Source organism: Camelus bactrianus, chromosome 21 (assembly GCF_048773025.1).
Source record: "Camelus bactrianus isolate YW-2024 breed Bactrian camel chromosome 21, ASM4877302v1, whole genome shotgun sequence".
Taxonomy (NCBI): domain Eukaryota; kingdom Metazoa; phylum Chordata; class Mammalia; order Artiodactyla; family Camelidae; genus Camelus; species Camelus bactrianus.
In genome coordinates, this window is record NC_133559.1 from 1,433,855 (window position 1) to 1,450,863 (window position 17,009).

Sequence of the window (17,009 nt, forward strand, 5' to 3'; positions counted from 1 at the left end):
AGACCCGCTGGCACTTGGCCCTGCCGTCCATAGCTTGCAAGCCGGTGCATGGACATCAGACAGCCAAGACCTGTGGGCAGCAGAATCATAGCCGGGCAGATGGGGCTCAGCCCCAACCAGGGAGGCCCTTCTGAGGGCCAGAAGGTGGCTGGATGAAGGCTCAGAGTCCGGGTGACAAGGGGACAGCTCTCCAGGGCCAGGCTGAGACCTCGGGCAGGGGTGCAGCTCAGGCAGCCCCTGTGGCCAGGGATGGGGATGGGGGGAATTGCACACATGGGGCCCTCTGGATTTGCTCCCAGCCTTTTCAGGAGGGAAGCCTGACCTCAGGTTGGCATTTCAGGTCCCAGTGGCCCCGAAGCGTGGGTGGGCAGGAAGGCCTCAGAGAGAAGCAGGCCCATCAGCCTGAGGGCCTGAGTGAGTGAGAACTGTGAGCAGAGGGCACTTCGAGGCTCAGGATGTGCCCGCCAGCTGCCTCCACCCACTTTTGTCCTTTAACTGACGACACTCAGCAGGGCCCACGGCCCCAAGGCCAGGCTGTTCCCAAGCTGAGTGGGTGGTGCCGAGACCAGAGGCTGGGAGTGGAACGTGGGATGCACAATGAGACCCTTGTGGTTTTGCTGTGGCGTGTGGTTGGTGGGACACTCGCGTCTCCTCGAGCAGTAGGAGCGGCGGGCGAGGCTGAGCAGATAAAGGGTTCCACGCTGCGGAGGTCGTGGGAGGGGCTCTCCTGCACTAGGGCAGACCCGGCCTCTGCCCCCCGGCCCCACAGCAGCCCCCATGACCTCACTCAGCGCTGGGACACTGGCCCCGGGGGCCAGAGAAATGGGCACGGAGGCTCCAAGCCCCCCTGCTGGTTTTCTCTGTGTCCGAGTTCTGCCTCGAAGTGACTTGTGCCAGGGGGGCGGGGGTCCACCCAGGCGAGAATGAGGCCTTTCAGTGGGGAAGCCCCAGCAGGCAGGACTTTGAAGGTCAACGTGCCCCCAAGGATTAGTTTAGTTCTTAGGTTGGGGGCCCCCAAGACACAGAGCAGTGGTGGCCTGTCCCTTCTCTGCTCGTAGCAGGGTGGTGTCCAGTCAGGACCCCACATGGCTTGTGACGATGGACACTGCGCAGGGAGATGAGCTCCCTCGAGGGAAGACCGCCGCTTCACTGTGTTCTGCCCAGGAGCGGTATTGGGCGTCACAAGGAGGTGCGGGGGGCTCTGGGCAGCCAGGCCAGGTGGCCGGAGACCCAGGGCAGGGAGAAGCCCCTCGTCCTGGGAGGGTCTGCATCTCAGATGGCTCTCTGAGGACCTTGGGCAGGTCTTGTCCCCTCCCGGAGCCCCAGTGTCCTCATCTGTGAAATGGCCACAGCAGCAACAGCAGTATCAAGGCGACCTGTGGACAGGTGTCGCCCCTCTCAGGGGAGGGGACGCACTCAGGCTCCCAAGCCTGTCCTCCCCAAGGCAGGACTTGGGGTGCCTGTGACAGAGGCTGTCTCGAGGGGCTCAGGGTCCGGCAAGGACCACAGGATGCTGTAACTGGGGCCCCACGGTTTTCCCCACGGATCACCTGTGCCCCCAGCAGAGAGGGCCAGGGCTGAAGGGAGGGCAGGGCGGTGCCTGGGATGGGGAGGGCAGTCTGCTCCTCGCCAAGTGCCCAGAGCAGTGGGTCACGCGGCAGACACCGGAGCCCCTTGGCCGCCGTGGGAGGACCTGTGACGCTGGCTGTTCTTTCCCGTAGGTGCCCTTTGATCATTTTTAATTGAGTCCTTTCCACTGGGCTGCATGCTCTGCAGATGCAGCCTCTGGAGCTGTCAGATTGGAAGTCACATGCCTCCCTCCTGCCGCCCACCCCCAGGGTGAAACCCAAGGCCTGGGAGCTGGCTCCCTCCCACTGCTGCCCTCGCTCACCCGTGCCCGGGGTGGTCAGCTGCACGGACAGGGCCGCAGCTGGACGGGGCGGGAGCCAGAAAGCCCTGTGCTGGGCAGTCAGTTTTGGGGTCTCTTGTAGCCTGTGCAGTGGGAGGAGTGTCCTTTCCAACTGGGATTTGAGGTTTGAGGCTGAACTTGAGGGCCAGGGGCCTGCTCCTCCAGGAGTCTAAAAGACAGGTGACACTGTTGACAGACACTGGCTGTGGTGAGCCAGTACTTTCCCCTCCTGGCTTCCCCAAGCCCAGGTTCCTGCCCCCTCAGAGGCAGAGCTGGAGGGGGACAGTCCCTGGGCACCAGACACTCAGCCTGGAGGTGGGGAGACAAGACAGAGGGACCCTTGGTAAGCTGGCTGTGGCATGTGACCCCCACAAGGATGCCTGGTCTCTGGATGGAGGGGAGAACCCGCTAAGGGCACTGGCCATGCAGAGTGGACTCTCAGATGGGGCTCAGCCCCACGGACCACAGCCAAGCTCACTTGGCCAGTGATTCAGGCACAGGATCCAAGGCTGTGGCTGTTGCATGCCCCGACTGTGCCCATGACGCGCAGCGGGGACCCGGGAGCCTGACCCAGATGGACTGAGGTCCCTCTGTCTGCATGGGGTGTCCTGGGGCTGCTGCAGCAAAGGACAGAAACTAGGGGCTTCGAACAACAGCAGTTACCCTCTCCGTCTTGGGGCAGCCGACCACGCTCCCCTGACACCTGCAGGAAGGGCCCACCCCCTCCCAGCGCGTCACTCTGCCTTGTCATCATGTGGCCTCTCCCCGTGTCTCTGTCGCCTGAGGACACTCTGGTGGGTTCAGGACCCACCCAGTCTGTGCCTCGATGGTGTCTGCAGAAACCCTTTTCCAAGTCCGGTCATGACCAGGGGTACGTGCACTTTGAGGGGACCCTGTTCAGCTCACTCCATCGTGTGTACCCCCAGAGGGTTAAAGTGGGACTGAAGGCGGAATGTTCTAGCACAGTGGACCCCCCAGGTTTGGGGAATGACCTCACAGTGTCCCTGCCCAAGGAGGGGTGTCCACGGCTGTCACAGGAGGGCAGCCTGGGTAGGGCAGGGCCTGGCCACCTTGAGGGGCCGGGGTTTTCTAGCTTTCTCCTGGACACTGTCAGCAGACTGGGCGTCTGCAGGTGGCGGGTTCCCGTGCATGGATCCAGACCAGTGAGTGCGACCAGGCCAGCCCCCAACGCAGAGGCCAGATGAGGTCTTGGGGGCGGTGCAGAGACCGTGGGCAGTCCTTGTCCTTTGGTTCAGAGGGGCTGGCGTGTCCCGCGGGGCTCTTGGTCCCGCCCCCGTGCACATGGCTTCTCGGGGCTGGGGGTTTCCCGGGGCCCAGGTTGACACTCCCGTGGCTATGTCTGCATGGCACAGGGATTCGGGCTGCTTTCCCTGGAATCGGCTCTCTGGACCCTGTGAACACCACTGCAGTCGCCCTTATTCTCGAGTGGATCCTGGATGGCGGGCGGGCGGGCTTGGTTCCTGAGGCCACTGGGACGTTGCACTGCGTCGCACATTCCCGCGGTCCTCCCAGGAGGCTGCGTGTTAGGGCGAGGACGGGTGGACCCCATGAAAGGGGCACCTGGGGCACAGGTGAGCCTAGGGCCAGAACCCACCACCTGCCTTCCCTGTGGGCAACAAGTTAGGGGTGACTTTGAAGCCTGCAGAGAAGGGGGAGCCCAGGGGACCCTGTTAATCTGTGGGTCCTGGGGTTCTCACATCTTGGTGCTTGCGAGAGGGCCTGCCTTCCCCCAGCCCCCGTCTGTCCATCTGCCTGCGGGGGCGGTGGCCCTGTGAGGACAGAGCCTGAGTGGTGGTCAGGGCGCGGATGGGGCGGGCAGTCATTCATCCCCTGTCTGGGGCCTGGAGCTCTGTGTTGAAACAAGGATGGTGCCTTGGGTTGGGGTCCATGGGGGAGGCTGGGAGCAGTGGCTCGTGGGCCAGGCACCTGCTGTCACATCCTCTGGTGCTGGCACTGCTGCCAACTGGGACCGACTGCTGTGGGGGCCGCCTTGTGCACTGCAGAGTGTCCAGCGGCACCCCGGCTTCCAGCCATGTGACCCCCACCACAGCCATGACAGCCCCAAGTGTCTCTAGTCGTTAACACAGGTGCCTTGCTTGCTGGGGCCGGAGGGTGCTTGAGGTCACCGTGCGGAGCCTGGAATCCACTGGGCTCCCTTGTGTCATTCTTACTGTGGCCACCGGGCCCGGGGCCGCCCCGGCGCACGCTGTTACATGAGGGCATGGCTGCCTCACTTGCTTCTTGCTGCCCTGGAGTCAGGCAGGCGGCCCCCCACCAGCTCTCCAAGCCACCCTAAGCCCACCTACTGTTAGGGCTCCCGCCCCAACAAGACCACCGGACGGCGTGGGCAGGGTGTCCCTGGGCGGTCACCCCTCGCTCCTCCAGGCCGTGCCAGTCCTGTGGGGGGGGCCCAGGCCAAGTGCTGCACAGAACCAGCAGGCCTGGCGCCTGCTCCGTGGCACCCGTGGAGAGGAGGGCAGACGCTCTGCCAGCGTTGGTCGGGTGCCCGCCGGGGCTGCAGGGCTGATCCGGGCCCACCTCCAACCCAGCCTGAGGCCAAGCAAGCCCCGGACCTCTGCCGAGGGGCCTGCATGCACCTGCTCGGGGTAGCACGCCATCAGACCCGGGCCTGCAGTGGGGCTTGCTGTGGGAGGGAGGTGACAGGGTGGGGGACTGCCCAGGGGAACTTGCAGGAGTGGATTGGGGCCCAAAGCAGCCAAGTTCCTGGCGGAGCTCCCCAGCCCCCGCCCTGCTGTGCCAGGAGAGAGTGGGAGGTCCTCCAGCCTCACTGGAGGCTCCGAGCTCTGGGGGGGCGCTATCTGTCCACTGTGCACCGGATGTCCACATCCTTCCGAGGGATGTCAGGCACTTTGCAGACAGGGAGTGAGGCCCCGCACAGCCGAGGGGCGTCCCAGTGCTACAGCCTGGCCACGTGTCCTACCCAGGCCCCCACAGGAGCCTGGGGAGAGTCAGCCTGCATTTGTTTTGGTCAGAGCAGCTGGTATTTTCTTGGGGTTTCAGATGCAGCAAAATCAAGCTGTAAACCCAGGAAATACCATTCTGCTGCAGGAATTCCACCAACTGTCTCATGTGCCAGGGGTCTGAGCTGGTCGGCACTGAACCAAGTGCCCCCTTGATGAAAACAGACATTCACAGGCCGTGGACCTGGAAGCGGTGGTTCTTACCTGAAAACCCTCGCCTGCATTTCAAGTCTCAGAGTTTATTCTCAGCAAAAGCAGCAGCCGGCAGGTCGCAGCGTCCCCCACGCATACGTGTGCACACGTGTCCAGACGTGTGTGCACACGTGTCACTAGTTCAGGATTGCGCTGAGGTTGGAGCCAGTTTTAACAACTGCACCAAAGTCTGCCTTGCCGCGGTGTGCAGAGGGGTTCCAGGTGAAGAGTAAGCAGTGGGCAGGAAGTGTCGCAATAGGGAAACGGGGCAGATTAAGGAGAAAATCAGATGCATTACTTGAAGGAACCTTTGTTGGGAAAGACCTTTAATGTTGTGAAGCCTTGACCGTGGTGGCAGCAGCACCCTGGGGGGGGGGGGCTTCGTGACCTTTCGGAGACCTGGGGCAGTGGGGACAGTTAGGTGGTCTCCCCAGACCCTGCACCCCTGGGCAGGTGGCCCAAGCCTCAGTTTCCCCAACGGTGGGACTGATGCTCCTAACCCCCTCATAGCAGAAGTGTGGGGGCAGGGTCCCGGGACGTGGCAGGGCTCTGCAGGTGTAAAGTAATGCTCATTCCAGAACATTCCATGGGAAGCAGCCAGGCTCTGGGCGCTGCGCTGATGTTAGCTGCACCGTCCCTAGCTGGCGCTCTGCACTGGCCCCGCCCACCAGCCTGCTGACCACCCTGTGACTGGGCAGCCCCGGGACCTGGGCCTCCGAGACAGACCGCGTGTGGGTGGCAGGCTGGGTGAGGCGCCAGAGCCCGGGAGCCCGCCCACATCCTCATCTGGGGGTGCAGGGGCCTCACGTGTCCACGTCCGTCTCCCCGCTTAGGCTGGAGATCAGAGGCCCGAGCTCGCCTGCGGGGCAGAGTCCAGGTGTCTGGAATACCATAAGGAGATGGACCCAGAAACAGGAGCTCAGGGTCCCTCCCCTCCCCATTGCCGTGTTTGCCAGGGGACATCAGTGCTGCCTTGAAGCGCAGGCCCTGATTGGCTGGAGTGATGGGGCTTTGTGGGAACCTCACCACGCACCACCACACTGTCCTGTTGCTGGGGTGGCGGAGTCCCATGGGCCTCCCATCCCCCCACCCCCGAGGGACCTGCAGACCCTCCAGCTGTGGGCAGCAGTGACCCATGAGTAGTCCCGGGAGTCACACCCCAGCCTGGCCCTGCAGGACCTGGGCCAGAGCCAGGGGCCTCGGTTAGAAATGGTCCCGAACTAACGAGCAGTCAGCATCCAACGGGAGCCCGGCTCCTCCAGCCCCGGTGCCTGGCAGGCAGCCCTCTGTCCCCTCGGCACCTCCACCCTCGTTTCCAGCTCTCCTTCCTGAATGGTGATCGTCTGTGAAGTGTGGGGCTGGGTGGCCCTCGTCCATGGGGAGTGGACCACCAGCCCGGCTGACCTCTGCCCGTGCCTGTCAGGCTGGCCCCTTGTGACGGGGCAAGTCTTCTCGGGTCTGTGTGTTGTGGGGTCATTTTACAGACCCAAGAGGGCTGGATACGGTGCTCGTAGCCAGGGACTTGGCCGCCTCAGCCTGGAGTCCCAGCGTCTCAGCCAGCACTGCTCCCTCACCAGGCACAGCCGTGTCCCGGGGACAGGTCCCGGCTGTCTTTGGAAGCTTGTGTGCGCAGGCGGCAGCCTGGGTGTGCACTTAGCAGCTGTGGGCTCCGGGCACCAAGGGGGAGAGCGGAGACACAGGCCCCCTGACCTGGAGCCACGTCACAGGGTCTGCGAGGAGCGTCCTCTGAGGCGGCTGGCACCCATCAGCCTGTCCCTCCAGCTCTGTAGCCCAGGTGGAGGCAGGCACTGCCCGGGCATCTGTCCCTCAGTGCGCAGGCGGGAGGTGGGTGCTCAGAGCAGCCAGGGGTCTGCAGAGCTGCTGTCCCCCTCCCGGGTGGGCCCCTGGGACCGTGTTCCTCCGTCAGGGCCGAAGCTGCTTGCTCCGGCCCCAGAGTGAGTCTGGCGCACATGAGGGTCAGGTGGCTCAGCGAGTGCACTTAATCTGTTGCAGTGAAAAGCCTTCAGCCTAACATTTTTGTCTGTTGCTGTTTTGCTCTGAGAACATTTCAGAACTTGAAGTTTGACCTCAGTGCCGTGCTCTCTAACCTGACGTTCCTTTGTCTATTTGGCCTCTGCCAGGTGACGTGTCCAACCTGGATCCCAGGTCCTCCTTTGAAGGCACCAAACTGGATGTGGGGAACATCGTACTGGCTCTGTACAGCGGCCTCTTTGCCTACGGGGGATGGTAGGTTCTAGAATGCCTGGGGCACATGGGCTGGGCCAGAAATCCACATCTCACCGTGGACACCACGGTGAGCCTAGAGGGCGGCCAGAAGCCCTCTTGGAGCTGCTCTGAGCCTCATGCACCCCGAGGAGCAAGAGGGCCCCCGCGCAGCCCTGGCGCTGCTGCTGGCTCACGGCCCGGCTCCCGAGAAGGCAGCCCTGAGGTAAACGTCCCGGCACCTTCCAGACGGTGCTGCTGCCCAGGAGGGGGCCACGCGGAGCTGGGGGGAGGTGGACAGGACCATCGCAGGCCCAGGAGGCGCCCCTGAGCCCCCAGCTGCTCATCAGGGGAGCCCCGGGCGATGCAGGGCTCCTCTCCGTGGGCCCAGGGCAGCCGGGGGAGGGGGGGCTCCCTGGGGACCTGCATTCTGTTTCCCTGATGAATGTGGGAGGAACATGTAGTAAAGGTCTGCTCTCTCTCAATTCCAGGAATTACTTGAATTTTGTCACAGAGGAGATGATTAATCCCTACAGGTATGTGTGTGAGCAGGGGTGTGTGTTTCCTCACGTTCAGGGAGGGAAGGACGCAGCCTCCTTGGGCCCAGCCCCGCCCTGACAGAAGCAGTGCAGGGCCTGGGGGGCGGGCGTGGGGTTAGGATTATGGGGGCCGTGGGGCCTTGAATACAGTTCATCCTCAGAATGGGCAGGAAGCCCTGTTGCACAGATCGGGGAGTGGAGGCCAGCAGGGTTGAGTTGCTGGCCCAGGTTGGTACCCTCATCCGACCCCTTCCAGCCGCTTGCTGGTCACGTGTCACTTCCCCACGTGGAGGTGGGGACCGGCCACCGTCAGGTGATGGGCCTGGTTCCGTCCGCTTCCTTGTGGTGACGTGCTGCCCGGTCCTTCAGAAACCTGCCCCTGGCCATCATCATCTCCCTCCCCATCGTCACTCTGGTGTACGTGCTCACGAACCTGGCCTATTTCACCACGCTGTCCACCGAGCAGATGCTGACGTCCGAGGCCGTGGCTGTGGTAAGGTGCCGCCCACCCGCGTCCCCCCTCCCCACTGAGCCCATGACCGGGGCCTCGTCTGCAGACCATGCTCCTCTTCAGGGGGCTGAGCCAGTGCTTTGCCAAGCCCGCCAGGAAGTGGGGAGGCGCTGGCTGCATTTGGGAATCACAGGGCGATTTAACAGCGGTGCCCAGGCCACCCCAGCGGTTTCATATCAGCGTGTCTGCTGCGGTCCTGGTGATGGTTGTTCTTAGAGCCGAGGGGTGAGTCCCTTATGGACCCCCAGCCCCACCTCAGGCCCGTCTGTCCCACCTTCTGAGTAAACAGTCTCTGAGCTCTTGGGGCGGGGATGTGCAGATGAGGAGGGCCCTGCAGGGGCCAGCCCCAGGGGAGGAGTGCCAGAGGGGGCCGGCCCTCTTCAAAAGGGGGTGTGGACCCTGGGACAGCCCCGACGTCCAGGCCGCGAGGGACCCTCCGCATGCAGGAACCTCACCTTGTCTGGAGCCAACAGTGGGCGGGGCTGGTCCTGCGTGGGGGCCACCGTCGGGTTGGGAGGTCGGGGTGCCTGGGGTGGCGCTCACGCCTGGTGTCTGTGCAGGACTTCGGGAACTACCACCTGGGTGTCATGTCCTGGGTCATCCCCGTCTTCGTGGGCCTCTCCTGCTTCGGCTCCGTCAATGGGTCCCTCTTCACGTCCTCCAGGTGAGCCACCAGGACCATCTCCATCACATGGGCTCTGCGGGGCCAGAGCAGAATGGGGCGGGGGGGCCGGGGGGGCCGGGGGGTAGTGCTGCGTGCCATTTGTAGCGTGTGTGCTGGAAGCTCTCTTTCTTGTCATGTTCGTAAAAATACGAGTAATAATATAGTAGTCAAAACGTCCAAGTGACACGTGACACAGAAATAAAGAAACCAAGTTCCCCGCCTGGAGGTGACCCCACTGTGCTCACGCAGACTCCTTCATGGGTTCATTCTGAGCCCAGCTGGGGGCTGGAGGTAACAGGGGGCCCCTAGTTGTGTCCCTTGTCAGCTGAGTCCCATGGCAGGGAGCCCAGCCCTCGGGCACTGGCCCCTCGGGACGAGGCTGACCCCTGCTCCTCTGCCCGCAGGCTGTTCTTCGTGGGGTCCAGGGAGGGCCACCTGCCCTCTGTCCTGTCCATGATCCACCCGCAGCTGCTGACGCCCATGCCCTCGCTCGTGTTCACGGTGAGTCTTGGCCCCATCACTGCCTGACATCTTTCCGTGCCAGGATGCGAGGCTTTATTAGTTCTCTGTTGCTATGTGACAAATTTCCCCAAAACGCAGTTGCCTAAACAGAAAGGGCTTGTTTCTGTGAGTCAGGAGCCCGCGGTGGCCCCGCTGGCAGTGACCACAGTGGTCAGTCGGGGCCACCGCCCCACAAGGGCTTAACCGTGGCTACAGGTGTCCCGTCTGGCATGTGGACAGGAGGCTTCTCCAGGGGCTGCCTGAGCGTCCCCACGGCAGGGATGGGGGCAAGCTGGGGGACAGCGAGGACCCTCCTTTCTGCACCATTGTAGGAGCAGTCGGCTAGTTCGGCCCAGCTCAGGGAGAGGGGGGTGAGGTTCCACCTCTTGGAGAGTTCAGCTTGGGTTTGAAACCGCTGCCCAGATGCACCGGCTCACTTTTGCTGACCCCGTGCTGGGTCCTCAGGCCAGTTCTGAGGTGTTCGCCTTCCTGAGCCTGGGGGTCCGTTACCTCCACCTTGGAATCCATATGCCTTGGCCACTTTCCTCAGCACCCTCCTTTGCTTTGAGTGGGGGCTGTCAGCCCACCCGACAGACGTCTCCCGGGTCGGGGGGTTCACGGCCCGTGCCTGTACTTGCAGTGCGTCATGACCCTGCTCTACGCCTTCTCCAAAGACATCTTCTCCGTCATCAACTTCTTCAGCTTCTTCAACTGGCTCTGCGTGGCCCTGGCCATCATTGGGATGCTATGGCTCCGCTACAGGAAGCCGGAACTGGAGCGGCCGATCAAGGTGAGGGCCTGTCAGGGTGAGGGGCCGTCAGGTGAGGGCACTGTCAGGGTGAGGGCACCGTCAGAGTGAGGGGCCGTCAGAGTGAGGGGCCGTCAGGGTGAGGGCACTGTCAGGGTGAGGGGCTGTCAGGGTGAGGGCCTGTCAGGGTGAGGGGCCGTCAGGTGAGGGCACCGTCAGGGTGAGGGGCCGTCAGGTGAGGGGCCGTCAGAGTGAGGGGCCGTCAGGGTGAGGGGCCGTCAGGTGAGGGCACCGTCAGGGTGAGGGGCCGTCAGGTGAGGGGCCGTCAGGGTGAGGGGCCGTCAGGTGAGGGCACCATCAGGTGAGGGGCCATCAGGTGAGGGGCCGTCAGGGTGAGGGACCCAAGGTGAAGGCCCAGGGCTGGACCCACGCAGGCGGTCGGGGCTCGCAGGCCACGTGGTTGATAAGCAGGTTCTGTGTGACCGCATCTCTTGGTTCTGTCCGGCCCCACGTGTGCCTGGACAGCCACCGTCCCTCTCCAGGCTTCCACCCACTCTGCACACCAGTGGTCAGGGCACCTTCTCCAGAGGCTCCTGGCGAGAACAGAGCTGATCTGTGTGTGAACATGCGTCTGAGCTGGACGTAGCAGGGCCGTGGCTTCAGTTGACGCTGCTGGCAGCCTCTCGAGCGCCAGGCGTGGGATTCCAAGTGCTGGGGTTCGTCAGCACCCCCGCCCTCCCGGAGCTCCTGTTCTCACAGGAGAGGGGCAGAAGCAAGCCTGCAGCCCCGGGCTGGCGGGCGGGCGGCGGCGAGCAGCCCAGCTGAGGCCACAGCGAGCGGGCGGCCCACGTGGGCAGAGGCCGGGGTGGGAGGGGGTCTGAGGCCGCAGGGACTGGCTTTGTCCCTGATGCAGTGGAGGGTTTCCAGGACGAGACTGTGCGCCCTCTGCCCACCCCACCTCAGGTGGGCTCGCCCCCTCCTCGACTCAGTACTGGGGGCAGCTGCCCGAGGGGGACTCTGCTTCTCCAGAAAAGGGGCTGATGAAGGCCTCACTCTGGTCAGAGGCTGACACTCATGTCTGGGGAGAGAGAGAGCCCGTGGTGGCTGCTGGCCGGCAGCTCCAGCCACTCTTACGGTTCCTGATGGACTGAGGCTGACACAGCCAGCACCGTCCCGGGCCTCTGCCCCGTCCCCTACCCAGCAGCCCTGCCCCAGACAGGCTTTCCCGGGGACCAGGACGACCTCATTGCTCGTGGGGGGGCTCTGACCCTGTGTCACCCTGAGCACATGGCAGGGGGTGTGGGCCAGGCAGTCTAAGCCGTTCACCCCCCAGGGCCTCTGCCAGCATGTAGACAGGCAGTCTGTGTGTGGACAGGCCACTCTGCAGGAGGCGAGGTGCGTGCAGAAGGGGGCGACTGTTCTGGAGCCTGGCCGGGCCGTGGGCGCCTCTGTGGCTCCTCCGCCTGGACATGTGCGGGTGGGGCTGTCTGCCCGGCGGCCCAGCCTGTCCACAAGGGCTCTCTGAGGAGGCCGGCGCCCTGTGCTTATTAGTGGGTGGCCACAGTCTTCCCAGAGGCACTGTCCCCCCACCTGGGTGACGGTGGGGACAGGTGGCCAAGGTTCCCACCCTGTGGTGTGGGAACCAGGGGGGCCGACCTTCCCTGACGTGGGGCAGCCTGGTTGCTTCTGCTCCCCCACCAGCACCGGCTGGGCTCTGGGTAATTACCACCTGGCACCGGGCGCTGAGCTGGGTAAACAGAGAACAGGGTGAGGTCCTGGCTCCCAAGAGGCCAGCCCCACTTGGGAGGCTGACTCTGGGAAACCGGTCAGGCCCTGACCAGCAGGTATTGGAGATGCTGGAACCGTGTGTGCGGGCATCCGTGGGAGGGGCTGTGTGGGCCAAGGGCAGGCTGGCCCAGCGGGGGTGGTGGGCTGGGGCCGCCGGGGTCGTCATGGGGCCCGTGACGACCGGCTGTGGCAGGGGCAGTGGGGGGCGGTGAGAGTTGCCCAGCTGCCACGTCCGCCCCGCCGTCTGCAGGTGCACGTGGCCCTCCCAGCGTTCTTCATCCTGGCCTGCCTGTTCCTGATCGCCGTCTCCTTCTGGAAGACCCCCGTGGAGTGCGGCATCGGCTTCACCATCATCCTCAGCGGCCTACCCGTCTACTTCCTCGGGGTCTGGTGGAAAAACAAGCCCAAGTGGCTGCTCCAGGGCATCTGTGAGTACCTCCGGGCCCGCCGGGGTCTGCCCACCCAGCCAAGCTGTGCCGCCAGGGGCGCAGCGGGCAGGGCCCGGGTGGCAGGGGCATTGGGCTGTGTCGGAGGTCTGGCAGTGACGCCTGTCCCGCGTATTTCAGGATAAGACACTCAGCTTGGCACCAGCTAATCTCAGAACAAGGGATTCCAGAAAACCAGGCCGCCCTTGCCAAGTAACAAAATCCCCCGTCTGCCGCCAGCTTAAAGCCGGCCGGCTGACCTAGAAAAGCCGAGGAGAGAAAACAGGGTCCCCACAGCACTGTCATAAGGCCACTCACATGCCTGCTTTAGCACCTGTCCTGCAACCACTGTCAGGGAGACAGGGGAGCCGTCCTGGAGTTCTGACGCGCACCTGCCCAGAGACCAGAACACTTTGCCTCCAGCCCAGACCACAGACCCTGTTAATGACCTGTCAGAAAACACTGAAGGCCTGAGGCAGGACTCCACCATTCTGAAATCCCCCTGAGTGATGCTCTTGGAGGGTCTGTGAATGACATTGGTTCACCTGGGCCCCAGCGCACCCGCCTGCTCCAGCCCATCTGCAGGACCACGGAGGGCACGCTGGCTCCCGGTCCTGGGGGTCTGCTGGGCGGCAGACAGGTGTGTGTGGTGTCATTGTCCTCCTGTCCCTCCCAATGGTCCTGGGGTCTGAAAGGGGGGTGAGGGCTGGGGCCAGCACCTCCCTGTTACCTTGGCCACAGCTCCCAGGTAACGTCACGGTCACTCCGCATCCATCTGGCAGTGCAGCCTGGTGGGTGTGTCATCTCCCTCCCGCCCCACATGCACGAGTCGGGAGGTTTCACGTAAGGTTCTGAGCTTCTGGCTTGTCTTAAACCTCTGGGGTGTGAGGACAGGGGCTGGGGAGGTGGTGCCTACACCCCTCACTGCCCGGGCCTCCAGCACGTGATCGCACGACCCCCGAGTAACTCGCTCTCCTCCCTGACAGTTTCCACAACGGTCCTCTGCCAGAAGCTCATGCACGTGGTTCCCCAGGAGACGTAAGTGACAGGAGCCGAGAAGCTGCCGGAAAGAAGACTGCACAAAGATCGCTGAGAACAACCCACCCTCGGAAAGCGACTCTGGTCGTGTCGTCCAGGCAGCTCTGCCGAGCGCCCCCTGTCCCTCTGCCAGGCCCCGGCCGGGCCACTGTGAAACCTGGTACGAGTTTAGTCCCAGAGGATGGACTTCCACGGATACCTCTTGCGTGTGGAGGCGGGAGCACTGAACCGAGAGGAGACTGCGGGCTTTTGGCCACGTTGGGCCTTCTCTCTCCTCACTTCTGTTTATTTTGTATAATTTTTTTTAACTTAAATCTTGGGTCAGGTCAATGCCACCAAGATGATTATTTTTTAAAGAAATGGTGGGGGGCCAGGGCTAGGGGTCTTTTCTTCCCTAACACCGCCGGCAGCACGATGTGCATCAGAGGGACCAGGCCCTGTTGCCAGATTCCCGCACAGTCTCCGCGCTGGGACTCGGCCTCGCCCTGTGGACCGCAGCCCGGGCGCGTGCGCTCGGCTTCCCCGCTTGTTTGTTGTAGCTGTAGTGACATTTGTGAAACTAACCCCCAGGGTTTATGTCTCTTTGCCTTAAAGACGCGAGGTAGCTCCCTCCCCACCCTCCGAAGAGAAAAGGAAAGTCTCAGTGAAACAGCCGCCTTCAGAGAGGCCTGTAGGAGGAGAGACCCTGGGCTGGTTCTGACTTCTGTTCCTGTGCTTGGGATCTGCTGTGGGCAGGGGCTCTGAGCAGGGGTCAGGGCAGCTGGGCGAGCCCGGAGCTCCCACGGGGACACGCAGGACGGGGCCAGTGTGGGGCTCGACCCTGTCACCTGTGACACCTTAGCACTGCTGTCTGTGTGCCCTACCTGGACGCCAGCCTGAGCGGGGACACGGAGGGGACTTAGGCGTCTCCTGTGGGCGGGCGAATGGGCAGCAGCCTAGCCTGGCCTGTGGGCCACGCTGCCTTGGGCCCACTCTGCATCGGCTTTGGAGCCAAGCTCGAGTTCTCTCAATGCTCCACACTTGAAATCCTGTGGAAGCAGATGCCACGACCCCTCAAGGCCTTCCTGTCCGTGTCCCGCAAGGCAGCCCCTCCAGGGCAGAATGGCAACCTGGCTGCCATTTGGGGCTGGCTCCCTGCCAAGACGCCACCATCCCCTCCCCGTCACCTGCCCTGGGCTCGATTCCGAATGTCAGGAGGCTGGAGTCCAGCCTCCACCACTGTCACCACCTGACTGTCCAGGGTCCAACTCCTGGTGGGACCAGCAGGCCCGCCCCTCCTCTCCAGAGATGCAGTGCTGGCGCCGTGTGTTTGGTTCCCGTGGCGTTTCCCCTGGGGAGGCAGCTGAGGCCCAGAAGCTCATCTGGCCCAGTTGGCTTCCCTTCACTGTCCCTGTGTCCCTGGACCCAGGACGACCTAGGGTCACATCATCTCCCTCCAGGCCCATTTAGGCTCTGGTGGCTCTGCCTTGGCGTCTGACCCCTGACCTTCCCAGCAGGGGGAGGTTGAGCTGAGCCCCCAGGTATCAGGCCAGCTGGTGCTGTTTCCTGGGGGCCATGTGACCTCTGAGTGGCCAGTCCAGCCTGACACCACCCACCTGGGCTCGGTCTGAGGGGTCCAGGGAGCCCTGACAGGCAGCTTGAGGGCCCCAGGCTGGGCATTGAGGCTGAACAGGAGTCAGCCAGATGTCCATCCTCCCTCTTTATGCTGATCAGGAGACCCTGCCCCTCTGGGGCTCCTGACACATGAGGACTGATGTCCACTGAAGTCTCCTTGACCACTGCATCCTCCCGGGGCTGTCTCCCCGCACCTGGCGGTCCAGCTCAACACCTGGGGGCAGGATGGCACCAAGGAAGTCAAAAGACCTGGGTGTGGACTTTTTGCATCAGGCAGGACTCCAGCCCTGGGCCTCAGTTTTCTCATCTGCAAATGGGGTCAGTAGCTGGTGCAACCCCTGCCTGGTGGCATTGTGCACGTCCAGGGGGAAACTGGCCATTGCAGTGGCCACAGCACCGTGCACACGTGGTGGGACGCTGCCTGGGGTGCACTGCCCACCTGCCCTTCCACGGTGGTCGGGCAATGTCTGAGCTGATTTCAGCCTCTTCCCTCTGGAATTTGGGGAGTTCAAACCACTGACTCTGGAGGTGACCTGGCAGGGTGCAGGGAGCCAGGTGTCTGTCCAGACCACAGTGGCCTTCCCATGGCGTGCACCTTGGGGAATCGGGGCAGTGGCACCCTTGCAGGAGTGTTGGGGTCCTGGGGGTCCCTTTTTACACTGAGAGGTCAAAGGCAGTTGAAGTGTGGCTCTCCCCAGCACCTGTGAGGGCAGGGTGGGGGCCTGGCCTGCAGTTCTTGGCGCTGCGCCCCCACACAGCCCAGACACCCGGGCTCTGCCATGTTGGCGTTCTGGGGGTAGCCTCTGCTCCTCCTGACCAGACTACTGACAAGTGTCCTGAGCGTTCACGTTTATGGGTTAATTTTTTTTTTAAGCAAAACTCTGGTGTAACAAGCAAGCGTTTGTCCAGCCGTTCTGCTTTGTTTTGTCCTCGAGTCTCACTAATTAATGTAAAGGATGCTGTCAGCACCATGTTTATTTATTTACGGGGCGGCATGCAGCCCTGCCGCTCCGTGGGTCCCTGGCCACGGTCCCGGCCACGTCAGCTGCCCTCTGTGACGTAGCGTAACGACATGTGTGTGACTTCACGCTCCTCTCTCTTCTGTTAATGACGAATCTGTTACACTTGGCTGGTTTGGGATGGGGCGTTGCTTTGTTTTGTGTGTTTGGGGGGGTTGTTTGTTTTTAAAGAACAGTTGGACTTACAAGCGCTGCTGGTGGTCTCCTGTCTTTTCTTCGGTGCCGAATTCTGGGTGTAGGGGCGTCTGTGGGGGTGCCTCCCCGGGAGGGGTTGATCTGGGCCCTCTTCATTCATTCACAGACAGCCTCCTTGAGGTCAACCGCTCCATGGGTGCTGAAGTCCCGGGACGAGGGGAGGGGCCTGAGCAGGAATTTGGGTCCACCTCTTAGGAGGACCATCGAGGCTGAGACCAAGGAGAGCAGAGAGAAGGTTCCGGGCCCAGGGCGTGAAGAGCTTGGCCTCGCCCAGACCAGCAGCAGGTCAGGGAGAGGGCACGTGCCCGCTGGGGGTCGGAGGGAAGGGAAAGCACTTGTCCTCACTTCCAGGACACCCCTGAGCGGAGCTGTCACAGCCTCAGGGTGGAGCAGGGCTGAGAACCTCGCCAGCCCTCAGCCCTCACTGGGTGCCAGTGAACCCCACCCCTCCAGGGGCCTTGGCCGGTGGGCCAGGGGTACACCAGGCTGGGGAGGGCCCTGTGGGGTGGCCGCAGCCTGAACCACGTGAGGGCAGGAGGATTATTCATGGCAACTGGAGGGGGCCCAGGGGCCTTGGGTGCCATCAGGGGGCTTCCACTCCACCCCCCCAGGCAGTGGGGCTGCCTCGAGTCAGCTGCAGT

The 17,009-nt window shown here is 63.2% G+C and overlaps 1 protein-coding gene across 1 annotated transcript in view; it reads left to right on the top strand.

The window, feature by feature from the left end:
* The window catches only part of SLC7A5 (solute carrier family 7 member 5), a 31,256-nt gene extending 14,890 nt beyond the window's left edge, over positions 1-16,366 (top strand). The window contains exons 3-10 of the mRNA XM_074349276.1: positions 7,245-7,350; positions 7,818-7,862; positions 8,235-8,358; positions 8,937-9,040; positions 9,445-9,541; positions 10,182-10,331; positions 12,328-12,505; positions 13,489-16,366. Of these exons, the coding sequence (XP_074205377.1) occupies positions 7,245-7,350; positions 7,818-7,862; positions 8,235-8,358; positions 8,937-9,040; positions 9,445-9,541; positions 10,182-10,331; positions 12,328-12,505; positions 13,489-13,544 (860 nt within the window). The 3' untranslated portion in view covers positions 13,545-16,366. The remainder of the gene's footprint in view (positions 1-7,244; positions 7,351-7,817; positions 7,863-8,234; positions 8,359-8,936; positions 9,041-9,444; positions 9,542-10,181; positions 10,332-12,327; positions 12,506-13,488) is intronic.
* The last annotated feature ends 643 nt before the right edge of the window (positions 16,367-17,009 follow it).